This window comes from Tamandua tetradactyla, chromosome 14, assembly GCF_023851605.1.
Source record: "Tamandua tetradactyla isolate mTamTet1 chromosome 14, mTamTet1.pri, whole genome shotgun sequence".
Taxonomy (NCBI): domain Eukaryota; kingdom Metazoa; phylum Chordata; class Mammalia; order Pilosa; family Myrmecophagidae; genus Tamandua; species Tamandua tetradactyla.
This window is the reverse complement of record NC_135340.1, coordinates 59,076,974-59,103,454: the sequence shown is the minus strand read 5'-3', so window position 1 is coordinate 59,103,454 and position 26,481 is coordinate 59,076,974. Positions and strand designations below refer to the sequence as shown.

The window sequence follows — 26,481 nt, the reverse complement described above, 5'->3', positions numbered from 1 at the left end:
TAAAGGAAACTATTTTTATTATTACCACAGGGGAGATGAAATGTGAACAGATGAGTTAATGGATTGAGAAGGCACTTTATAAACTGTAAGCTGCCCCTCTACTTCACATATATACAAAAATTAATTCAAAATGGACCAAAGACCTAATGTTAAGAGCTAAAACTATAAAACACAGACCTAAATCTTCATGACCTTGCAGTAGACAATGGTTTTTTAGATATGACACCAAAAGCAAAAATGACAAAAGAAAAAACAGATGAATTGAACTCCCTCAAAGTTAAAAACTTTTGTGTCTCAAGTAGGTGAAAAAATAACCCTCACAATAAGAGAAAATATTTGAAAATCATGTATCTGATAAAGGATTTGTATCCAGAATATAAAAGAATTCTTATAATTCAATAATAAAAAGACAAATAACCCAATTAAAAATAGGGAAAGGATCTGAATAGACATTTCTCCAAAGAAGATAACACAAATGGCCAATAAGCACCTAAAAACATGCTCAATGTCATAAGCCATTAGAGAAATGCAAGTCAAAAATATAATGAGATTCACACCCACTAGAGTGTTTCTCCTGAAAAAGATAAGTGTTGACAAGGATGTAGAGAAATTGGAATCCTCATACACAGCTGGTAAGAATATAAAATGAAGTGGCCACTTTCAGCTGGCATTTACTCAAAAGATCAAATATAGAGTCACCATATGACTCAGAAACTCTTCTTCTATGTCGATACCTAGAAGAAATAAAAAATATATTTCCATACAAAAACTTGTCCATAAATGATGACAGCAGCATTAGTCAGAGTAGCCAAAAGTGGAAACAATCTAAATGTCCATTAACTGATGAATAGATAAGTTGTGATATAGCCAAACAATGGAGCAGTAGTCAACAATAAAAAGTATAGAAGCACTGATAACTTGCTATAACATGGATGACTTTGGAAAACATCATGTTAAATGAAAAAATCCAGTCACAGAGGACCACATATTGTATGATTTCATTTATATGAAATGTCCAGAATAGACAAATCTACAGAGACAGAAAGTAGATTAGTGGTTGCCAAGGGTTGAGTGTGGAAGACATGTGAAGTGACTGCTAATGATATGGGGTGTCTTTGGGAGGCTATGAAGATGCTCTAAAATTGATTTGAGGTGATGGATGCACGACTGTGTAAATGTTCTAAAACCCATTGAATTGTACACTTTAAATGGGGGGGATTGTACGGTATTTGAATTTCATCTCAATAAATCTTTTACCAAAACAAATATGTAAGCTGCCAAAGAAATTTCACACAAAACAGTATAACATGGTCTGGGGTTAGACGCAATCCGTTGCGCCTCATCTGGAAGTGCTGAGAGAGAGAGGAAATTGGGTTGGAGCTCAAAGGAAGGCGCAGTGTTCGGCCTTCCCCGCAGACGCACCGACCTCCTTACCAATCGGTGCTTCTTTCTGACCCCACGTACACCTGCCTCGCGCAGGATGGCAGCTTTCAACTATTTACCTTTCGTGGCCGCCTGCCCCTCTCCTTCCTCCCGCTGTGCCCAGAGATTCCCTGGACCAGCCCCGAGGGCCCTTGAAAGCACTGCACTTCCGACCGCTCCCAGCCAGCCCGCAGCTCAGCGATCTAGACGTTCCGGCCTGCCCGGCTCACTCCGGCGCCCGGAGCTGTGCGGCTTGGAAGAGAGCAGAAAGCGATCGCTGGCGGCGCGCCCCCATCCTGGCCGTCTGCGGCTTCCCCGCCCGGGATGGGTCTTTGAGAGTCGGGCCGGCCTGCGGGGTTACGTAGTGATGGGGAGGACAACCCGGGGACGCTGAGCCAGGGAGAGCCGGCGGATCGATAAGGAGAAGCTGAGGGACGGGGCACTCACGATGGACGCGCCCACGCTGGCGGCGGCGACTCGCTGGAAGAGCCCAGGCCACCAAGCGAGGGTCGCGGCACTAACTCCCACCAATTTTTGGCGAAAAAGTGCTGGGTTTGTCCATCTTCCAACCGCCACCGTCCGCCCCCACCACCACCTCCACTGCCCCGCTTTAAACCCAATTTTATGGTTTCCCCAACTGCCCAATCAAAACCCGAGCCCAGGGTGGCTCGTCACTGGTCTCTGGGCCAAAAGGCCTATTCAAGGTTAGAAATGGGGACTTCCCCATCTTTAGTTTCGTCTGTCTCTAAACCTCGTGCTTTCCGAGAAAAGGGAAGGGCAGGGCTTATTTATTTTCCTGGAGTTAAATCAGCAACTCCCTACTCACTAGACCAGTTGTTTTCAAGGAGGCAGTAGCTTCCCTAGGGGCATTTTTTGTTTTGGGTTCAATAATAGGACTGCTAGGAGTATTTAGGGGCTGAGAACGAGGGGTCCCAAGACTTGGGAATCTCTCCCCTACACACACATACACACTGGGCGTATGAAAAATCTGCTTTTTATCTGGATTTACAATCACCTGCAAAAAGTGTTTTGCTTCTCAGTTAGTTCAATTTATTCCTTGAACATTTATTTATTGACCATCCTCAGTGTGCCAGACCCATATACATTGAATTATCCAGAAATGCAACTCCCAAGCAAGTAAACAAAGATGTGTTTTGTTTTCTTTTGTTTGCTTGGGGAATTTTAAGTAGATATTTTCACTGTTTCAGAGAATTACACCAAAGCCAGCAATACCATATCTGAATCTGAGTCATTGGTACAGCGTACTTCTCAGTCTTCAGTTGTTGCCACTGATTCACAGAGATCCTGGCACCTCTTTATATCAGCCAATACAGCCAGGTAAGAGCATTCATATACTGAAATACTTGACTTTCATAATCAGATAAGTAAAAGAGGTACCTTGTAACAAAAAGAGGTGATGTTGGATCTAATTGGGTTTGAAACTTCTAATGTAGAATCCTGTGATTGTGCCTGCTTCAGTCTACCAAGCCTGCCTGAGCCTGAGTCCGAGTCCTGAGTTTCTGTCCTGTAGCAGACATAGTCCCAGTATACAAGTGCCTTGTTTACTGTGCCACCACAGTAAAGAAGAGTAGTAAAGAACTCTTCATTTTGCAGGTAAGGAAATTGAGGCCAGGAAAGATTAAGAGAGATGAAGGAGGATGAACAGTGACTGAGGCAAGACTAGAAGTTACTGAGACTGCAATTAGGCTTTGTGAATTCCCTGAGCAAGAAGACCATTCCCAGAAATCCTGACCATGCCTACAGGGCTCTTCTTCCAGACACAGCCTTGGGGAAGTATCCAGACTGAGTGAGGACCATCTTGTTTTCTAAAGCCCTATAGAGAGAGGAATTCCTCCACAGTGTTTTTTGGGGAGTGGTGGTGGTGGTGGTGCCCGGTCTGGGAATCAAACCCGGGTCTCCGCATGGAGGGCGAGCATTCTACCACCCAACCACCCATGCACCCTCCACAGTGTGTTATTTCACCAGCTCAGCACCAAAATGTTTTTCCTTGTATCTCCCTGCTGGGGGTTTTAGGTTAATTTTCCTTGTTCTACTGAGCTGTGAAAATTAAGAAACATTGAAAGTGAAAGCAAATACCTAGAGGTTTACAGTTTACAGAGCCCTTCTCATAACTGTCTCCTTCTCAGAACAACCCTGGTAGAGCAGACACTTCTTATTTATTGAATAAATAAGGGGATAATGAATATACTTCATGATATAGGAATAATTATACCATTTTATGGATATGGTGACAAAAGGTCAAGACAGTAATTTGACTTTTCCAAATGCTTTTGACAAATTAGGATTCAAACTCAGGTCTGAGTCCAGCGGCATTCACACTTTAATACTCGTCCCTTAGAAACTGAGAACTGTTAGCAGGAGTTTGGGAATGTGTGGGCTGTGGGCCCAGCAGAGGAAGTTAACAGGAAACTGAGCAGCAGGCTGGTGCCCTCCCCAGAACCGAACTCTGCATGCCGGTCCCCAGCGTTTGCCTATTTTACTGCAATAGCTAGCACCTGTCATCACACTGAAGTGGAGTGGAAGTGGCCTGGAGTTTTACGTTTCATCTCACCACTGGAAAGCTTATAACCAGAAACAGGCTGATCTGGAGTAGCAAAGCCCTACTCCTTTCCTTCATGACGGGACAAATTGAGGTGTGTCCTTTGTTCTAGAAGAATTTCCCAGTTGGGAGCAGGCTGAGTGTGTGACTTATGAAATCACACCTTCGCTTGGCTTCTTCCCATTCCTTGTCTTGCTTTCCCCCCTCCCTTAATAGTTTTTCCTGGTGTGTGTGTTGGGGGCCCTTTCTTAATAAGTCACTTGCACCCAAATCCTTGGCTCAGAGCCTGCTTCTGCAAGAACCCAACCAGAGACATTCACTGACTCTTGAGATGATAAACATGGCATGCACACCTGCAAACAGCAAAGGAAACCCAGAAAACCACTTCATATAACGCTATGCTATTGTGTGACAGCAAGAGTCATCCCTGCTTTTGCTGAGTGCAAACAGTAAAATGAGGAAATGCTTATGGGGGAGGGAAAATAGAGATCCCGCACCTTGCTGAGTTTCAGTCGGTCTTGGTTTTATTTGGGGCCAGGTATTTCACCCAAGAGATAGAAATATATCCTCAGTTTCTTCTTTTTGTTTTTCCTTTGAGTTGTTTCATCCAATAAATTTTATTCATTTTTAATGACTTAGTTTTATTCAAAGATTATTGCCTTTCTAGTTCTTTGAATTATTTTTTTAATATTATTTATTAAATTTTATTTATTAAAAATTTATTTATTAAATTTAATATTATTTTATTAAATTATTTAATAAAATAATTATTTTATTAAATTATTTTTTTAAATAATTCAAGCTTACAGGACAGTTGAAAAAATTATACAAAACCCAAATAGAAATTCTAGCATACCCCCATCCACATGCCCAGAGCCACCAACTTTTAACATTTTGCCACATATGCCATTTCATCCTATCTGCCTATCTATTATATGTCTTCTAAACACTTAAGAGCAAGTTGGGTACATCATGTTCCTTGAATACTTAGTACTTCCATGTGTATTTCCGACCAGCAAGGCTATTCACTTATGTAAGCACCTTAAGTACAGTTATTAAGTTCAAGAAATTTAATATTGTAATAAAGTTTGCAGTCTATAGTGCAATTTTTCAGTATGTCCGAAAAGTGTCTTTTGAGACTTTTCCCCTCCATTCTTGAGGAATTCACCTTGTCCAGGATCATGTATCGCATTTGCCATTGTCTCTTTAGTTGCTCTTGTCAATTTTTTTAACTTCCTCCACTGTCTTCTGCCAACTTTGACCCCCTGCCCCTAGGCAAACATTGTTAAGGGTCTGTTGTGTATACTTTTGGATCTTTTCCCATGAGTACATTTGGTTGAAGAGGTTGAGATTTTTTAAGAAACCAGTAAGCAGACTAATAAAACATTTGAAAATAGATCAGAGGTGGCTGTTTACAACTTAAGAGGGCCTGAGATAGGTAAATGCTGATGCTCTGAAAGCTGAGGGTGGGAGTAAGGTGGGAGTGATGGGTGAGCAGGGTCTGAGCACCATCCTTAAGGAATATTATACAACACAAGCCACTAAAGCCACTGAATCACAGACATGGTCTTATCTCTTAATTTTTTTCCCTTGGGTCAACAGAGCAGTTCCAGGTCAAAACTACTGAAGTCTAACTTACATTTTTAAATTTCTTAGGGTCTCTCCTCCAGATGTGTTTTCCTCCCTTTACCTCTATGAACATCAGAGATATTCCCACCTTCCAGCATTTTCTCACTGCCACTTGCTTCTGGTCAGTGTATGTGGTCCTCTCAGACTGTCCCTGCAGTTTTAAAACCTCCATCAAATTATATGCTGACTTTCTCTGATACCTTAGATCTTTCTAAATTGTCTAAAAGGGGAATATAAGGAAATGCAAATTGACCTATTTAATAAAGATTAAATTTTAAAAACAACTATAACATAAAATACCAAGTGGTATGTACACACTAAGCACCGCCTATGAGAAGTTGCATCTAGAGGAGATTGCAGGGGTTTGTGATATTTTTCTCTTTATTTTCCTTATTTGATAATGATAGTGGTAGTGATGGCTTTAGGACAATTCTTCATAAGATATCTTTTCTTTTTTTTTTTTTTGCCGCTCTCTATATATAATCAGTAATTCACAATGTCATCACATAGTAGATACCTTTTCTAAAAGACAGTTTGTTTGTATCAGTTAGCCAAATAATTCTTCAATGATCAGTTCTCCACAGGCTGTCAGGCAGCACCCTTCATCCCTTTCAGCTGCATGGTCTGGGATGAAACCAGTCTGCTGGCCTGGGAAAGACTTCTAGATTCTACCCTCCTTCCATTTCCCCAGGCCCGATAGTGGTGGTTGGCTTAGGTGGCCCATTGCCCATGTTTAGAAAGGCAGGATATAGGCCTCACGGAGTGCTGTGGTCAGCAGCAGGAGGGAAACACCACTGCTTAAGATCCAAGCCTGCTCCATCTCTCCACCTCCTCTCCTCTTCCACTTCCCACCCGTGGTAGTTAGATTCAGTTGTCAGGTTGGCCAGGTGAAGGCACCTAGTTCTGTTGCTGCAGACATGAGCATGGGACGTGAACCTCATCTGTTGCTGATTACATCTGCAGTCAGCTAGGAGGCGTGCCTGCTGCAATGAATGATGTTTGATTTAATTGGGTGGTGCTTAAATGAGAGAGTGCAACATAGCACAGCCCAAGCAGCTCAGCATACTTCATCTCAGCATTCGCAGCTCAGCCCAGGCCTTTGGAGATGCAGAAAGGAATCAACCCAGGGAAAGTTATTGGAACCTAGAGGCCCGGAGAGAAGGCCAGCAGAGATCATCCTGTGCCTTCCCACGTAAAAAAGAACCTCAGATGAAAGTTAGCTGCCTTTCCTCTGAAGAACTAATGAAATAAATCCCCTTTAATTAAAAGCCAATCTGTCTCTGATGTGTTGCATTCCGGCAGCTAGCAAACTAGAACAGATTTTGGTACTGGAGAGTGGGGTGCTGCTGTAGTTTGCAAATACCAGATATGTTGGAACGGTTTTTTGGATGGTTAAGGGGAAGATTTTGGAGGAGCTGTGAAGAGAATGATGGAGAACTCCTGGAGCGCTTGAAGAGGCTGTTGGTGAAAACGGAACCACTGCCAATCTGGACAAAGGGGGACACAAAGGGACAAATTGCAGTTTGCAGAGTGAGAATCATGGAAGCTCGGGTCTGAAGCCAAGAAATCTCAGCCAGGAGAGTGGACCCACCCATATACATGAAGAGGGTGAGTTTTCCCTGAGGGCAGAGGATAAATCTCCCATCTCATTGCAGTGGAAGAGTTGTGCCACCTCAGGCCTTGGAAAAGGTACAGCACGCTCCTTGGGGACTGGAGAGAGCCTGGCTGCCATCACATGGAGGGGTTGAACATGTGCCCCGGAAATGGCACAGAGCCCAGGGGTGGCCCCAGTGCCTGGAGAGAGTGGAGTCGAGAAAAAGGTTGATTTGGAAAGAGGCGGGCCACTGCATAGGCCCTCGGAAAGGCTGGGACTGCCACTTTCCAAAGCCGAAGGATGAATGACTTTCAGACTTTGAAATCCAGTGGTGTTTGCCCTGCAGGTTTTACATCTGTATTCCTTCCAATTTCTCCCTAGGGAAAACCTGTATCCTGTGAATATCCTCCTTTGCATATTGGCACCAGACAACTTGTTTCTGGTCCACAGCCAGAAGAGAATTTTTTTGCACCTTAATATTGTTTAAGGTTATGCATGTATTTGCTAAGTTGACAAGGGATGGACATGTGGTAGTTAGTCAGTTGTCAGGTTGGCCAGGTGAAGGCACCTAGTTCTGTTGTTGTGGACATAAGCCAATGGTACGTGAACCTCATCTGTTGCTGATTACATCTGCAGTCAGCTAGGAGGCGTGCCTGCTGTAATGAATGATGTTTGACTTAATTGACTGGTGCTTAAATGAGAGAGCACAACGCAGCACAGCCCAAGCAGCTCAGCATACCTCATCTCAGCACTCGCAGCTCAGCCCAGGTCTTTGGCGATGCAGAAAGGAATCACTCCAGGGAAAGTTGTTGGAACCCAGAGGCCTGGAGAGAAGGCCAGCAGAGATCACCCTGTGCCTTCCCACGTAATATAGAACCTCAGATGAAAGGTAGCTGCCTTTCCTCTGAAGAACTGATGAAATAAATCCCCTCTTATTGAAAGCCAATCCATCTCTGGTGTGTTGCATTCTGGCAGCTAGCAAACTAGAACATACCCAACCCCAAAATCCCTCACCCCACAGACACACAAACATAAGGCTTCAGAAAAAAAATTACCAACTGACCATTCAGAAAAATGGCTTTTAGCAAATTGACTTTCCACAGTAGGGTTAGCTTCCTCTTCCTTATTTACACCCTTGCATGCCTTAGGTAATCACAACAATCCAGGGCAGAGCTTCCCAGAACTGCTTTGTGGATGGTACAAATATATAATCAAGTGCTTATAAATGTTCTGAATTTAAAAAGATTTATATATATTTTCTAGAAAGTGCTTTTTTTTTCAGTTTAGCAGTATAGATGGGTATTCTTGTTAATAGATATAAGATCTAGTTATTACTGGCATTGAGACGTTTCTGTTTAATTTGTATTGTACAGTTATATTTACTGAGTTTAATTCAAGCTCTGATATTCCTCCTCTTCAACTGATCTCGTCTGAAATGGGCGACTAATACATGCTTCAAAGGAGCGTAACATTGAAGCCATCACCCAGCAGAGCAGAACTATCTAGAGACCAAAAAAAAAAAAAGATATATATATATATATATATATATATATATATATATATAGAGAGAGAGAGAGAGAGAGAGAGAGAGAGAGAGAGAGAACTAGTACTTGGGCTTTATACCCAGAGATTGGAATGTAATTAGTCTGCATTGGAGCATGGAAAACTGTCTTCTTAAATAAGTTCCACAGGTGATCTAATGTACAGGCAGGATGAAAAGCTACTAATCTAGATAAATCCATCCCAATCTGCTCAGCCCTCATCCCTATTAGTCTTCCCTTAAGATACCCTTACTTTACTGTTTGGAATTACCCAAGCCTGCCATGCCTCTGTGCTTCCCATATTTTGTGCACCCACCTTTCCCAGCCTAAAAGCCCCAGGTTCCACTGGCCAACCAGAGAGTCATTACTCAACAAGTCTCAATTTAAGCAAATTGCTTCTCTACTGCCTCTCAATTTTTATGTTGTTCCCTGAGCTCATTTTTCCTATCGCTCTAGTTCTGTGAGTATTCCTATGCTATACTCTCATCTGGATATTTCCCAGTTATTTGATTACATCTTCACCTCCATTAAAGTGTGCAACTTGAGTTCAGGGTTATATTTCATTCATCTTACCAGTACCTACCACTAAGTAACTCAAATTCTTGGTCAAATAAACAAATATGCGAAGTTGGTCGTCATATATATAATATACCTTGAAATTTAAAAATTGAGTATTTTTCACTCAAAGTATATCTAGATTGCTAAAATATTAAGTTCTCCAGAGATTTTTCCTCCTTTTGGAGTCTGCACACTACTCATCTCTTGACCAAGGGAAAAGAACTCTGGCTAAAAGACAAAAACCTGATCTCATAGCAAACAGCTGTGATACCGTGGCTGAGTCACTTATCTTCTTTGGGCATCAGGTGCCCCATCTGCACAATGCAGATCACTGAGGCCCCTGTGAGCCAAACCCTATATATGAGGGATTCACACTCTTCTCCAAGTGACACTTGAAGACCATTTCCTTGTTTGAAAACAAAGGGGTAAGAGGCGGTATAATATTTAAGAAGCTGAACACATAAAACCATCAGTTTTAATGAGTGAAACAAAAAATCATCCCCAATCTACATTAACATATAAAATGTAAAAATGAATTTTATATGACAGAATATCTCATCCGCTATATCAGTCTTCTGAAACATCAGATAATTATGTTTTTAAAAAGTTCTCAAAATTGCCAATCAGACAGGCAAAATAGAGATTAATCTGAATATGGATAAATGTCTTATAGTTTTGTGTGTAAAAATGATTGAAGAGTTTAAATTTGATTGTGAGGTTGTCACTGAACCTGAGCTTCTCTTCTATCACTGCCTGCTCAGCAACCCAAACCCAGGAACAGTGCTCCCAAAGTAGAAGCCTAAAGAAAACTGATGCCCATCTTAACATCACTATAACCTTCTGAATTGCATGAAATGTAAAAGCAAATAAGTATTTTAGAAAGAAAAAGAGACAGAATTTGGGTTAATTGCAATCTGAATGAGACGTCTTCCAATCCTGAAAAATAAAAGAAAAAAATATATTAGCAAGTACATTTAACTTATTTGGATTACAGATTTAAACACCAAATTTGCCTAACTTGACTTCTGCTGTGTAAATCATCATTTGTAAAAGAAATAGCTGCAGACAATTCCCAGACCCACAAAGATCATATCCCATTGATGCTCCCACAACTTTAGAGGAAACAATGCTGGTTTTAGAGTTCAGATCCCGGTTCTATCATTTAGTAACTGTGACTCTCCCAATCCGATTTCCACTCTAGCCAAATGAGCTTCCACTTTTCTAATAGGCTATCTCCATTTTGAGAGATAAACCACATGCTTTTTGGTTTTTCTTCGAGTTCATCCAACCTCTCTGATGCTTTCTATGCTGGTTTGAAATTGTTATGGACCCCAGAAAAGCCATGTCTTGTGGGGGCAGATCTATTGTCTGGGGTGGAAACTTTGACTGGATTCTTTCAAGGAGATGTGACACACCCAACTTTGAGTGTGACCTTTTGATTAGATGGAGATGGGACTCCAGCCATTCAAGATGGGTCTTGACTAGTTTACTGGAGTCCTTTAAAAGGGGAAACATTTTGGAGAGACACCAGAGCCAACATAGACACAGACATTTGGAGATGCTTGGAGTGCCAACAGAGAGAGCAGATGCCTAGACACAGACATTTGGAGATACAGAGTCCAGCAGATGTCGTTAGGTGCCTTCCCATGAAATGCTAAGCAAGCCAGAACCCAGAGTTGTTTCCCAAGGAGCTAAGTGAAAGCCCACAAATGCTCAGAGAGGAAACTACTGGCATCAGAAGCTGGAAGCAATGGAACAGGGAACAAGAATCAGCAAGTGCCAGCCATGTGCTTCCCATGTGACAGACATGGCCTTTCTTGTTAAGGTATCTTTCTCTGGGTGCCTTAGTTTAGACATTTTTATGGCCTTAGAACTGTAAACTTGTAACTTAATAAATTCCCTTTTAAAAGTTGTTCCATTTCTGGTGTATTGCGTTCCAGCAGCATTAACAAACCAAAACACTCTCCCATATCAATTTCCATCCTAGAATTCATGGGAGATTTGAATGAGTTTTCAGCGTCAGGGTACCCTGCAGAACAGAATTCATTGAAAAGCTGGATTTCCTAACACTGGACTACAGTTGAAGATGCAGAGAAGTCCAAGTCCCTCTCTCTTTCAGGTTTCTAGAGCTCCTTGTAAACGGACCTATTACATTATCCATTACATTGAGTTACAGCAATCTCTTTCCATTTCTTGCCCTCTTTGGACTGGAAGCCTCTTGAAGGGTGGAGAGCTAGTTACCTATGTTTCCCCTTCTCCCCACCAATCTGCTCAGCCTTGGTTCCTACCAGTCTTACCCCAGGTACCCTTACTGCACTGTTTGGAATCACCTAAACTTGTCATGCCTCTGCATGTCCCATATTTTGCCTAGAAGGAGAACACAATACCCACACGCTGAAGCTGAACAAGATTGAAAAGAATGGGACATTTGAAGATCCATGTCACTCCTCTCTCCTGGCTGAAGAATCATGCAACTGCTAGCATAGGAAGAGAGCAGTTCATCTTCTAAAGGCCCTCGTCTCAGCAGAGATGCCCAATGGAGAAACAGCAGATCAAACCCTTGCAGATGGTGTTGGGTAACTAGCTGACTGTATCCTCACCACACACACCAGCAGCTCCTCTGTGCTCCTTTTAGAGAAGGGAATGTGCCCTATAGGATTCTTTTCTGCCCGCTGTAATGCTACCCTAATGTCCCCATACAGTGAGAGTTATGTCAGAGCTGTCTGTAAATAGTACCCAGGATAGCAAAACAAACAAACAAAAAACCATTTTTTCAAGGCCAGAAACCTACCTCCATAATGCTGGTTAGTTGTCTCGTTCTATGAAAAAGAAAATGGAGAAAGAAAAAGGAAATCTCGGTAAGATTTACTTTGAAAATACTATGTATTAGTAAATACCTAGCATGGTAATAAATAAGATTGGCAGGATAGTCTGTGGTTCCTAACCATGAATACCTTGTTTAAAACTACTCTGTAGGACCCAATCCTGCCTACTGGCCTCATTCAGATCCCAACTGAACCAAAGAATACTGGAGGACTCCAGGATTGTGTAGGGTGCTAGAATAGCAGGGCTTAAAGATAAGACCTAAGCTTCCCTGAGCCTCTTATTCCTAAGTACCCATAAGGCTGCTGGGAAAGCCTGAGGGAATGTAGGTAAGAGATGCTGGGATCAGGTTTGTGCATTTGTGCAAATGCTGCTGATGCTCACAGTTCTTGCTGCAAGGATACTAGTATTTCAGGGACTGCGAGTAGCAGATGCCACTAACAGGACACTGGGTTCACATGTTATTGGTGGCTAACTGGAGCTTTTACAATATTCCCTGACAATCCCAAAGTGTAAATTTGTTTATACCAAAGCAGCTTTGTGCCATAGCTATACTCAGATACAATTGTTGGCAGAACAATTAAGGAAAGAACTTGAAAACTTACCCCACTTAACCGTCTTAGGTTCAGGGAGAGTAACATGTGTCACCCGGCAGGCATATGTATCTTCATTATTGGGGGTGAATTCAGTGTGGACCAGGAGATAGAAAGACCAGTCCTTGCTAAAGGACAGGTCTGACCGCTCCACTTTTTCTATCTTCTTTCCATTTTTCAACAGCTCAATGTCAATCTGAGGTGGATGAAATCCAGACACATAGCAATTCAGGAAGTTTGGCTTTCCATTCTCTGCTGGGTGACGTGAGTAAACTTGAATGTTCGGGACAACTGAGGAACATCAGAGAAAGACAAATGAAAATCACCACAGTATTTCACTTGGGGCTAACTTGGTCTAAAACCAGATCAGGTACCAATGTTTAAGATCATCCATCTCTCTTAATCCTATTTCCGCTCTAGCCAAATGAGTCCATCTTTCCAAAAATGTACCTCCATTTTGTGAGATAAGCCACATGCCCCCTTTTTTGTATGCTATATGCCTGGGGTCACATTTCATTCTTTTCCATGTGACTATCCTGTTATAGCAGCACCATTTGTTGAATTTTTGTTTGTCTGTTTTTTCTTTCTTTGTTTGCTTGTTTATTTCTTTGGGGGAAGTATATGGGCCAGGAATCGAACCTGAATCTCCTGCATGGCAGGCAAGAATTCTACCACTGAACTACCCTTGTACCCCACAGCCTTTTTTTTCCTTTTAACTTTTATTTTATTGTATAGTATAACATATATACAAAGCAAAGAAATAAAAAAGCAATAGTTTTCAAAGCACTCTTCAACAAGTGGTAGAAGGATAGATCCCAGGGTCTGTCATGGGCTACCATTCAATCCTCTCATATTTTTCATTCTAGCTGCTCCAGAATATAGGAGGTTAGAGGGCTTAAATACTTTTTGATTATCACAATCAACTTTTTTCCCTTCTTTTTTGTGAACAATAACATATATACAAAAATAGCTATAAATTTCAAAGCGCAGCACCACAATTAGTTGTAGAACATATTTCAGACTTTGACACGGGTTACGATTTCAAAATTTTAGGCTTTTACTTCTAGTTGCTCTAAAATACTGTAGACTAAAAGAGATATCAATGTAATGATTCAGCATTCATATTCATTTAAGTCCTATCTTCTATGTATAATTCCACCATCACCTTTGATCTTTCCATACCTCTCTTTGGGGTTGTTTGGGCTATGGCAATTCTAAATTTTTTTATATTGGAAGCGTCTGTCACTAATATGGGGTAGGGAGATGGATTATCTGATGTTCTGGAGAGGCTGGGCTAGGTTTCAGGAAGTATCTGGACCAGGGACCCATCTATCTGGAGGTTGTAGTTTCTGAAAAGTTACTCTATTGCCTGGAACCCTTGTGGAATCTTATATATTGCCCTAGGTGTTCTTTAGGATTGGCTAGAATGGTACTGGTTGGGGGTTGGTAGGTTATGATAGGTAGCAAGGTTGAGTAAGAGCAACCTCCAGAGTAGCCTCTCGACACTATTTGAACTCTCTCAGCCACTGAGAGAGTTCTTTTCCCCCTTTTTGTCAGGATGGAATTGTTGATCCCATGGTGTCATGTCTGAATTCATCCCTGGGCGTCATCTCCCATGTCGCCAGGGAGACTTTCACCCCTGTATGTTATATCCCACATGGGGGGGAGGGCAATGATTTCACTTGCAGAACTGATCATAGAGAGACTGAGGCCACATCTGAGACACAAAAGAGGTCCTCCAGAAGTAACTCTTAGGCATGCCTATAGGTAGTTTAAGCTTCTCCACTACCTACATAAGTTTCACAAGACTAAGCCTCATGATCGAGGGCATGGCCTATTGATTTGGGTATACCTAAAGTTTGACACAGTATCAGGGGATTCCTGGATAGTAAGGTTTAATAGTTCCATATTCTTTCTCTCCTCCTTCAGCGGACTTTGCCAATACTTTTTGATTATCTGCTTAATATACTCTAGGATGTTTCCAGGCATTACAAAAATCTATACAGGATTAAAGGACCTCTTTCTTATTCAGTGCTTCCTGTGTTTGAATTGTTCAAATGAGCTATACAGGTAGGTTGAATTAGATTATGCACTACAGAAAATTTCAGTTCAAGGACAAATAAACCTTTCTTCCATTAGTCTCAAAGAGTATGTGTGGTTCTAACATATAGAAACTGTCTTCCCTATGTTATGTCCTTACCCCTATGTTCTGAATTACTTTAACACCAACCTGTTCAGCTTGTACTTATCTCTAAATATCAGGTTATATATATAAAACAGCCTCTCAAAATCCAGAAATAATAATCAGCACTCCGGACTTAATGTGTTTGCTCTAAAAGCTTACAATCTAGGCCCCTGTTTTCTCATAAGCATTTTCTAAAGGTGACCATACCATTGTTGTTTTTTGTTTCTGGCTTATTTTGTCTCACCAAATGTCCCACATGTTCATTCACATCGTTGCATGCCTCATGACTTTGTTCCTTTTTGTAGCAGCACAACCTTCGTTCATAAGTACACACCATCGTTCGCCAATCTACTTCTCTGTCAGTGCATCCTTCAGCCACCTGCATTCATCGGGCATCATGTAGAGGGCCCAAAGTCCACAGTCCATCAACATTCTCTATTTTAGATAATTTCATTGTCCCCAAGAGACAGAAAAACCAATAAACACACCCTCACCAAACAAGAATTCTAAACCTCCTCTTAACTCTTATCCCTCCCCCCATTATTTACCTCTGCTGTTCCTGTGGTGGTGCTGATGGTTTCCTTTTGAACATAGCTCATAGCATGCAATAGCAGTTTTCCCCTGTACCCTGGGCTTAAACATTTCTTATACCAGAATCATATCTTTGAAGTAATTCTTGTGCGAACTCACTCATATTTCTAGTGTGAGTCAGTGGAACACGTAGGTCTATGCAACCCCTTTCAATCTTGTTCATCTTCAATATAGTAATATTACTTCTAGACCCATTAGAGAATCACCTTCACTCCTATCTATTCCCTTACATTGGAGTTCAACCTCATTAGCTAACAGTTCACCCATCTCTAGCTTCTATGCATCTCTAAATCCCCTGTATTCTGTATTATAAGCCTCTGATTATACCTTTATGCTGGCCATAAAAGTGGAATCATACAGTATCTGTCCTTTTGTATCTGGCTAACTGCACTGAGCATTATGTCCTCATCTTTCTTGTCACATGCTTCAAGACATCATTTTGTGTTACTGCCGCATAATATTCCATTGTATGTATTTACCACATTTTGTCGATCCGCTCGTCTGTTGTTGGGCATTTGGTTTCCATCTTTTGGTGATTGTGAATAATGCTGCTATGAATATTGGTGTGCAAATGTCTATTTGTGTCATTGCTTTTAGCTCTTCTGGGTATATACCAAGTAATGCTATTGCTGGGTCATAGGGCAACTTGATATTTAGTTTCCTAAGGAATCGCCAAACAGTCTTCCATAGTGGCTGCACCATTATACATTCCTATCAGCACTGCATAAGTGTCCCATTTCTCCACATCCTCTCCAACATTTATAGTTTCCTATTTGTTTAATAGCAGCCATTCTTATAGGTAAGGTGGTATTTTATAGTAGTCTTGATATGCATTTCCCTTATAGCCAATGAAAATTAATATCTTTTCATGTATTTTTGAGCCATCTTTATTTGCTCTTCAGAAAAATGCCTATTCATATTTTTAGCCCATTTTATAATTGGATTGCTTGTTCTTTTGTTGTTGAGTTGTATGATTTCTTTGTATATACAGGAAATCAAACCTTTGTCTGATATGTGATTTCCAACTATTTTCTCCCATTGAATTGGCTGCCTCTTCACCTTTTTGACAAAGTCTTTTGAGGTGCAGAAGCATTTGATTTTGAAGAGTTCCCTTTATTTATTATCTATTTTTTCTCTTGTTGCTTGTACTTTGGGTGTAAAGTTTAGGAAGCTATCTCCTAAACTAGGTCTTGAAGATGTTTCCCTACATTTTGTTCTAGAAGCTTTATGGTGCTAGTTCTTATATTTAGGTGTCTGAGCCACTTTGAGTTAATTTTTGTGTAGAGTGTAAGATAGGGGTCCTCTTTCATTCTCTTGGCTATTGATATCCAGTTCTTCCATGCCCAATTATTGAAACGACTATTTTGTCCCAGTTCAGAGGATTTGGGGGCCTTGTCAAAAATCAGTTGACCACAGATTTGGTGGTCTATTTCTGCACTCTCAATTCAATTCCATTGGTCAATGCTTCTGTCTTTGTGCCAGTACCATGCTGTTTTGACCACTGTGGCTTTATAATAGGTTTTAAAGTTAGAGAATGTTAATCTTCCCATTTCGTTCTTTTTTTTTAGGATGCTTTTAGCTATTCAGGGTCTCTTTCCCTTCCAGATGAATTTGATAGTTAGCTTTTCCAAATCTTCAAAGTAATTTGTTGGAATTTTGATTGGTACTGTGTTCCCACATGCCTTTTTAATTTTTATCTAGGAGATCTCCAGCATTCTGGAAGATGGTGGAGATTATGCCAAAATTTTAAAAACCTTTCTCTGGAGTCTCTCAAGAATCTTTGATGGCTTCTCAGCACCCACAGAATTCCTTAACAAATCACCCAAGTCTCTACATGATTTGCCCCCAACCTACTATTGCTCTGCAAGCAGCATAAGTGGTTGTTATTGTTACTTCCTTGTTCCCCCGGTTCTAAACAGAGTCAACCCAATGTATGTTCCTGCCAAACACAACCTCTTTATCCCTTCATAGACTTTATATGCCAACCCTTCTCTGAGTTCATACCTTAAGAAGTTGAGCTAAAAAAAAAAACAAAACAAAACAAAGAAAACTCAGATGCTGATAGAAGCTAGAAAAAAGTTGGGCTAGGTAAAATATAATAGGGAGGGGCAAGGACTGTGGCAAACAGTAGAGCACACACTCTCCATTTTTAGAGTGGAGTTAACACATATGAGAGTGGTATTTGCGTTTTCAGTCAGCCCCTTCCAGTGATTCCTACAGCTAGCCAGATGGAGAGTACATTGCCTAATACCATGGAACAGTGGTTTCCAAAATGGGATGTGTGACTAGACCATCCAAGTGGATGTGGGAAGAAAATGTTATAAACCCTATTTCTATATTTTTCATCCAAAATGAAGATGTGTTACTGCTACTAAATATACAGATTTACTGTAATGTATGTATATATTTTACTTTTAAATGCACATAGCTTCAAAGTCCATTAAAGGGCAGCAACCTCTCCGTGTCTGGGAGGTGGTGGGGAGAAGGAATACCAATGATTGGACTGTGGGTCCCAGTGAAGCTAATTTTTTTCATAATTAGCTAATTTTTTTTCATAAAGTTGACAGTGAAGACAAACCAGGAAGCTCTTTGCCTTTGAGCTTGCAATAAGAACATAATAAATGCCCCAGGAGTCAGAGCACAGGTTCATCCTGCCCAGGATTCTCTTAGAAGGGGACAGGCAGCATTTGGGGAGGACACCATGATAATCTCTTCTAAGGAGGGCATATGTATCATGGGTTTGGGTGTGGACTCAGCCTTTTAGGGGCTCTGTGAATTTGAGAGTTATTTAAGCTTTCAAAGCTTAAGTGAAAAATTAATTTATGCTTTCAATAAAACAAAACAAAACCCACATACAGGACAGAAGAGAAAATAGAACCCCAGAGACAATCACCATTACCAGTTTCTTGCATATTTTCCAGAAGTGATCTGTGCATGGCATGCATTACTTTAGAAATTTTTTAAATTTAGATTTAAAAAAATTTTTTATTGTTATGTTACCAACTGTCACCAGCAGATATAAATAGTGGTGATGAAGTATACATTATGCTTTATTTTGTAAATAAATTATATTTAAATTAAACAGCTTCACATAGGGTTGTTGTGAAGGGGTAAAAATGAGAGGACCCAGCACATTGCTGAGTACTTAGAAAGTGCAACAATAGCCTGAACAGCCTTGGTAACGATCTTGGTCGGCGGTTTTACAACCTTCCTGACTTTGATAAACTATAACTTTCTCAAAACCGAAAGTAGATGTGTCAGTTCAACTTGGAAAGAACCAGGCAAGGAGCCAAACTGGAAGCCCTGTGCGAAGAAAAAGCCTGTTCCTAACACCCTCACACGGAAAATTGAAGAGGCCAGTGTCTGAAAAGTGTACAAATCTCAGCCCAAGGGGGAGCGCAGGCGGGTGGCCCTGCAAAATGTCCATTTATCCCTTGTATGTTAAGTTACTTAGTTTCCTCATCTGTGAAATGGGGTGATAATCAAAGTCTGTACACATCCTAGGCTCATTTTCAGCACAAACGCACAAAGCACATAATGTCCCTGGCACACAACGCGCTCTCAGTGACAGGTAGCTGCTGTTACTGTTAAGAGATGCATGAAATAGGAATTAATCATGTAAACAAGCTTTGTTCCTCTGAAAAGCCTATTAACAAAGGTCGCGTGTTATTTCCTCGCCACGGTTTGGGCCCGTAGAAGTCGGGTTCTGCCGAAGGGGAAGATCCAGAGGAAGCCCCTCAGCCCCTCCAGAGTTGCTGTGAACCAGCTCGCAGGCGCGGCGCCTTGCTGAACTCCAAGCCCTTGTCTTAGCGGATCACAGTTCCCAGTTTCGCGCTTTTGGGGTGGGCCTACGCACCCTGTCCAGCTGCGTCCGGGAAGCAAAACACCCCGCATAACAGCATTAGAGAAACTCTTCCTGCCCCGGGCGCTCTGGAGCCTACCAATACTCTGATATTATGCCTTGACTCACCCAGCCCATCCCGGGCAGGCTCCAGTCCCGCACCCACAGCGGGGAAGGGAGCAAGAAGCGTCCACCCGAGGCGCACACACCCTGCCCTCTCTCCTCCGAGCTCTAGCCTCGAGCAGGTCCTCGGGCCGGGAGGAGAGTTTGCAGGGAAGGTACAGAGTCCGGGGGGGGTCCGAAGGGGAGGCGGCAGAGAAAAAGCTAGTTGACGAGAACAAGCGAAGAGGGGAAGCGAGAGGAAACACTCACGTTGGATGGCGTGCAGATCAGGCAAAGAGAGAAGCGCCAGCACGGCCAAGGCCACCAAGGCAGACATCGCGACCGAAGCAGCTCCTGGCGCCGAATGAGGCCGGATCACCGCGCGACCTCTTATATGGAAGCATCACGCAGCCAATCAGGAGCAGACCCGCGGAGACCGTCACCGGTCTCCTAGCGCGCCGCTCTAGGTCAGGTTAGAGAGGGGACTTTCCCGTTTTCAGTTTCATTTTCTTATAAAGTCTCGTGACAGTGAAGGAGTGGTTTGGACTGGGTGGCTTCGCAGTCTGTAAATCTGGGCCCTCCGATTTGGGGTTCCCCCCCCAGCTTGGAGCGCGGGCCGGATCCTAGGATTTAAGTCTGGAAGCGCTTTGGTCCCGCGCTTCAACTTTGCCAATGGGCCCAGAGATGCTAAGCGACTTGCTTACCGTGGTCCAGCCAGTTAGGGACCTAGAACTGACATTTTCTTTCGAGGAAACTGAAGCCCTGAAAAATTACCAGCGATGAACAGTGCCGAACAGAACTAGAACGTCAGTTTTATAGATACAGGAGGAAGCACAGCAGGGTTTCCAGAGTCTTCCCAGAAACTTTGAGACCACCCGAGGATGGCTCAGAGAGCCATTCAGAGCTTCTTGTTTCCTGAATCCCCTCAGGGAAAAGTTTCTTTTTGGAAAGCTTTGGCCAGGAAGTACTTCCCTGAACCTTCCAGCTATTTAGGTAATTTTCTTTTCTCTATTGATCTGTGGGTGTAAGGAGCTCTGGTAGTAAAAGGAGTAGTTGTTTGCTTAAAGCTTGTTTACTGAGCCCTTCAGGTCCATCATTCTCATTATCACAGGAGAATGGTGCCTGAGGTACAGTAGATACTCCCTAAACTGAGTGAGTGCATGATTGAAGGAATGCACGAATAAATTCTGGGAGGTAAGAATTACTCCAATTAGTTTTATGGATAGGGAAAACGAGGCCTTGGAGACCAGGATTCCAACTCTGGCCTGATTCGACTGACATTCATGCTTCCTAGACACTTGGAAGACAAAGGGCTCCACAACTTTAGTGGGCATTTGCTTTGCATCTGCTGTGGGCCGGGTAGAGAAAGTAAAGATGGATGATAAAGACTCAGTTTCACTGAGAAACCCTGCACTCCAGAGATACCGATAAACGCAGCTGAGTCCTTCACGGTTGTTCTCTGAGTGGAGCACTGAAAAGAGAAAATGGATCTCGATAATGGAAAAGGGCAGAGATCGTGGAAATCACCAGAGTTTACAGTTGAAGGGTGTGGTTGTGCTTCTCCTCAAGCATGACAAATACCTTTTCGGTTTCTCTTACATATTTCTAGACTTTTTAATGATCCTTATTGTGGAGGCTACATCTTAACTAGAGAATATCAGTGTTCTCTATGTACCCAAAGAAATGAGGTAATGCTTCAGAGTGCCTTCCACTATGCCTAGCACATAATAAATATTCTATAATTATTAATATTATTTACCTACTTTTTCTACTCACCCTTTCTACAACACTCTCATAAGGACAATTATTATGCATAAGGTTGTGAGTTAAGAACTCCCAGCATTCCCCTCACCCTTCATGCTTTAAAAAACATTGCAAAAACAAAAGGGGGTAAAGAAATAGAGTTTCAATGGCTAAGAGATTTCAAATTGAGTCGAGAGGTCATTCTGGAGGTCACTCTTAGGCAAGTTTCAGCCAGATATTGCAAACCACAGTATGACAAACCCCAACCAACAGTGTTTCTGGAAACCATGAAAGATATCCTGTGCTCTATAAAATTTTACTTATTAAGTTTGTTTTTTAGAGACTTGAAACCTCCAGATTGTTTCAATGCCAGGGAAGCTCTGAAACCAGAGATACTGGGCTCTCCTGGTTTCATAATTTCTTCCCTTTGCCCCTTAATAACAATGCCCCTTTTCGGCCTTGAAGCAGTTAGGGAGTCATTGCCGAGATATCCCTCAAGATTGAGAGATACTTATCAAATGAGAGGGAGGAATTATAACCAAGAAATCAGGATTTAAGGTATATTTGATTACTGAATCATTATATAGATATTCCTTTATGCTTTCTGGTATATTGGAGTCTCTAAATTGTAATCCAGCTGCCTCAATCTCTGATGATGGTTGTATAGCCCTTATCTTCTGCCCTTGTGATTGTAAAAAACCTTGTGACTAAACTTTATTTGTACAAATACAATTTGTATTGTATGTAATTGTACAAATACAATTGTATTGTATTTGTCTTTCAACTTTAGAGTCTTCTAATTGCTAAAGACAGCCCCTAATGTTTATTAATGAGGGGTTTTGGGTCAGCCCAGAACTAACCCACCCCAAATCTAAAGTTATCTAGATAACCAAGACTGAATCTAACCAAAGTGGGCCTGCCTGACATGTGTGATAGCTTAGACTTTAACCTACAAGTCACCTATACCACTCATTCCACCATTTTCTTACATATGTTCTGTGACTAAGCCTGTAATCAATCTGCGCATGCCCAGTAATCAGATCACCTCTAATCACATCGTTTGGGGCCGCTGTACTCATTATCCTAAACCTTGCCCATCTTTTCTCTAATATACTACCCAGATTACTGCAATTCAGGGAGACAGATTTTGGGCCACTAGGCTATCCGCCCTGTTACTATGTGCGGAGTAATAAACTCTTTCTCTCTTTGAAAAAAAAAAAACACAAAACTAATTTAAGACTCTTCAAGTAGTTTTAAAGTATCTTGTCTGTTTTCTTTTCTTTTTTTTTTTTTAAATTTATTTATTAATTAAAAAAAATTAACAAACCAAATAAAACACCAACATATATAATCAGTAATTCACAATATCATCACTTAGTTGCATATTCATCATTTCTTAGAACAATTGCATCAATTCAGAAAAAGAAATAAAACGAAAACAGAAATAAAATTATACATACCATACCCCTTACCCCTCACTTTCATTGATCACTAGCATTTCAAACTAAATTTATTTTAACATTTGTTCCCCCTATTATTTATTTTTTATTTTTTTAATTAATTTTTTTATTAATCAAAAAAAAGAAAAGAAATTAACACAACATTTAGAAATCATTCCATTCTACACATGCACTCAGTAATTCTTAGTATCATCACATAGATGTATGATCATCATTTCTTAGTACATTTGCATCGATTTAGGAAAAGAACTAGCAAAACAGCAGAAAAAGATATAGAACGTTAATATAGAGAAGAGAATTAAAATAATAATACTAATAAAAAATATATATATATAAAAAGGAAAAAGAAAAAACAAAAACAAAAGATACAAACAAACAAACAAAAAACCATATTTCAGGTGCAGCTTCATTCAGTGTTCCAACATAGTTACATTACACTTAGGTATTATTGTGCTGTCCATTTTTGAGTTTTTGTATCTAGTCCTGTTGCACAGTCTGTATCCCTTCAGCTCCAATTACCCATTATCTTACCCTGTTTCTAACTCCTGCTGGTCTCTGTTACCAATGATATATTCCAAGCTGATTCTTGAATGTCGGTTCACATCAGTGGGACCATACAGTATTTGTCCTTTAGTTTTTGGCTAGACTCACTCAGCATAATGTTCTCTAGGTCCACCCATGTTATTACATGCTTCATAAGTTTATCCTGTCTTAAAGCTGCATAATATTCCATCGTAGGTATACGCCACAGTTTGTTTAGCCACTCGTCTGTTGATGGACATTTTGGCTGTTTCCATCTCTTTGCAATTGTAGATAATGCTGCTATAAACACTGGTGTGCAAATGTCCGTCTGTGTCTTTGCCCTTAAGTCCTTTGAGTAGATACCTAGCAGTGGTATTGCTGGGTCGTAATCCATTCTGCCAGTCTATGTCTTTTGATTGGGAAATTCAGTCCATTACCTTTTAGTGTTATTACTGTTTGGATAATATTTTCCTCTACCATTTTGGCTTTTGTATTATATATATCATATCTGATTTTCCTTCTTTCTACACTTTACTCCATACCTCTCTCTTCTGTCTTTTCATATCTGATTCTAATGCTCCCTTTAGTATTTCTTGCAGAGCTGGTCTCTTGGTCACAAATTCTCTCAGTGACTTTTTGTCTATAAATGTTTTAATTTCTCCTTCATTTTTGAAGGACAATTTTGCTGGATATAGAAGTCTTGGTTGGCAGTTTTTCTCTTTTAGTAATTTAAATGTATCATCCCACTGTCTTCTAGCTTCCATGGTTTCTGCTGAGAAATCTCCACATAGTCTTATTGGGTTTCCCTTGTATGTGACAGATTGTTTTTCTCTTGCTGCTTTCAAGATCCTCTCTTTCTCTTTGACCTCTGACATTCTAACTAGTAAGTGTCTTGGAGAACGCCTATTTGGGTCTATTCTCTTTGGGGTGCGCTGCACTTCTTGGATCTGTAAATTTAGGTCTTTCATAAGAGTTGGGAAATTTTCAGTGATAATTTCTTCCATTAGTTTTTCTCCTCCTTTTCCCTTCTCTTCTCCTTCTGGGACACCCACAACACATATATTTGTGTGCTTCATATTGTCATTCAGTTCCCTGATCCCCTGCTCAAGTTTTTCCATTCTTTTCCCTATAGTTTCTGTTTCTTTTTGGAATTCAGATGTTCCATCCTCCAGTTCACTAATTGTAGCTTCTGTCTCTTTAGATCTACCATTGTAGGTATCCATTGTTTTTTCCATTTTTTCTTCTTTGTCCTTCACTCCCATAAGTTCTGTGATTTGTTTTTTCAGATTTTCTATTTCTTCTTTTTGTTCAGCCCATGTCTTCTTCATGTCCTCCCTCAATTTATTGATTTGGTTTTTGAAGAGTTTTTCCATTTCTGTTCGTATATTCAGCATTAGTTGTCTCAGCTCCTGTATCTCATTTGAACTATTGGTTTGTTCCTTTGACTGGGCCATATCTTCAATTTTCCGAGCATCATCCATTATTTTCTGCTGGTGTCTGGGCATTTGATCAGATTTCCCTGGGACCCGGCTGGTTGAAAGGTTTTTCTGTGAGATCTCTGGGCTCTGTTTTTCTTTTCCTGCCCAATAGGTGGCGCTCGTGGCGCTCGTCTGTCTGTAGGGCCCACCAGTAAAAGATGCTGTGGCTCCTTTAACTTGCCAATCCGAATCTCGCAGTCGACCCGGGAAACCGCACGTGGGGGGGGGGGTCGCCGGCCGCCGCGGCGTGGGGGAGTGCTGGTCCAAATTGCCCAGCTGGCCCGAGACGCCAAGCGTGGTGGGAGGGCCCCACTCTCCAACGTTCCCAGTCAGACCTGGGAGCCACGTGCGTGGAGGGGACCCCAGTCGCCAGCCGCCCCGGCCGGGAAAACGCGCGCCCCTCGGGTATCTCACCGCAGCGGATTCTCCCTGCCCGTTCAGCCGTTCCAGAATGGGGTACGCTGTCTTTTTGGTCTCTGTCGTGGCTCCGGGAGCTGTTTTGTATTGTTTCTGTTTCTTTAGTTGCTTTTCTGGAGGAGGAACTAAGACCCGCGGGTCTTACTAAGCCGCCATCTTCTCCAGAAGTCCCTTCTTGTCTGTTTTCTTAAATAAAATACTAATAATAAAGACTCTTCAAGCCCTCTGCAAGGGAAATCATCGTCCTCCCCCCTATGTGGGACATGGTATCCAGGGGTGAATGTCTCCCTGGTGGTTTGGGAAATGACTCCCAGGGATGAGTCTGGCCCTTGGAACCATGTCATCCTGGTCAAAAGGGGGAAAAAAAGTGTAACAGATAAGTTGTCAGTGGCTGAGAGAGTTCAAATAGAGTCAAGAGGCTACTCTGGAGGTTGTTTTTATGCAAATTTAAGTTAGACATTGCTACCTATCATAACTTGCCACACCCCAGCCAAAACCATTCCAGCCAAGCTTAAAGAACACCTAGGGCAATATATAAGATTTCACAAGGGTTTCATGTACTAGGAGAACTTTCCAGAAACCTACAACCTCCAGATGGATCTCTGGACCAAATAAGCCTGAAACCTAGAGGGGCCAGACTTTCTAGGACATCAACTAGTTATATCTCCCTACCCCACATTATTGACAGCCCTTCCAACATGAAAAAGTTAGAATGGTCATAGCCCAAATACCCCTAAAGAGTGGGAGAAAGATCAAAGGTAATGGTGGAGTTATACAGAGAAGGTAGGGTTTAACACACAAGCGTGATTGTTAAATGGTTATATTGATATTTCTTTTAGTCTCCAGTATCTTAGAACAACTAGGAGTAAACACTTAAAATTGTGGAGTTATAACTCTGAAATCTGTTCTACAACTAATACTTGTGCTGTGCTTTGAAATTTATTGCTTTTTTGTATATATGTTATTTTTCACAAAAAAGAAAAAGAGTGGTGATTTAAAAATATATATTCCTTCTAGCCTCCAGTGTTCTGGAGGAGCTAGAAGGAAAAATCTGAGATGATGGTATGGTAGCCCTTGACAAACTCTGGGTTCTGTCCTGTAACTACTTGTTAAAGAGTGCTTTGACTGCAGAAATGAAGGAGGTAATGAAAGGATATGATGAACAACTTTATGCTAATAAACTAGATAATGTAGATGAAATGGACAACTTCTTAGAAAGTCATGAACAACCAATATTGACTTGAGAATAAATAGACAACCTGAACAAACCAATCACAGGTAAAGAAATTGAATTAGTCAGTAAGAGTTTCCAAAAAAGAAAAGTCCAGGACCAGATGGCTTCACATGTGAATTCTACCAAACATTCAAAAAAGAATTAGTGCCAATCTTGCTCAAACTCTTCAAAAAAAAATTGAAGAGGAA

At 41.3% G+C, this 26,481-nt stretch overlaps 1 protein-coding gene and 1 long non-coding RNA gene across 3 annotated transcripts in view; one reads left to right on the top strand and one right to left on the bottom strand.

Moving 5' to 3' along the window:
* The window catches only part of LOC143656044 (uncharacterized), a 40,727-nt gene that overhangs the window by 7,536 nt on the left and 6,710 nt on the right, over window positions 1–26,481 (top strand). The window contains exons 2-3 of one of the 2 annotated variants that reach the window (XR_013162372.1): window positions 2,631–2,760; window positions 3,037–4,586. This is a non-coding gene — a long non-coding RNA (uncharacterized LOC143656044). Of the gene's footprint in view, window positions 1–2,630; window positions 2,761–3,036; window positions 4,587–26,481 lie in introns of those variants that run through there. The other variant, XR_013162371.1, reaches the window with a different exon arrangement.
* On the bottom strand, window positions 9,766–19,841 carry B2M (beta-2-microglobulin). Its single transcript, XM_077127745.1, has 4 exons — window positions 19,710–19,841; window positions 12,733–13,011; window positions 12,096–12,123; window positions 9,766–10,240 (listed from the first exon to the last, which is right to left on the bottom strand). Exons 1-3 carry the CDS (start codon window positions 19,774–19,776, stop codon window positions 12,110–12,112), a joined length of 360 nt encoding a protein of 119 aa, XP_076983860.1. The 5' UTR covers window positions 19,777–19,841; the 3' UTR covers window positions 9,766–10,240; window positions 12,096–12,109.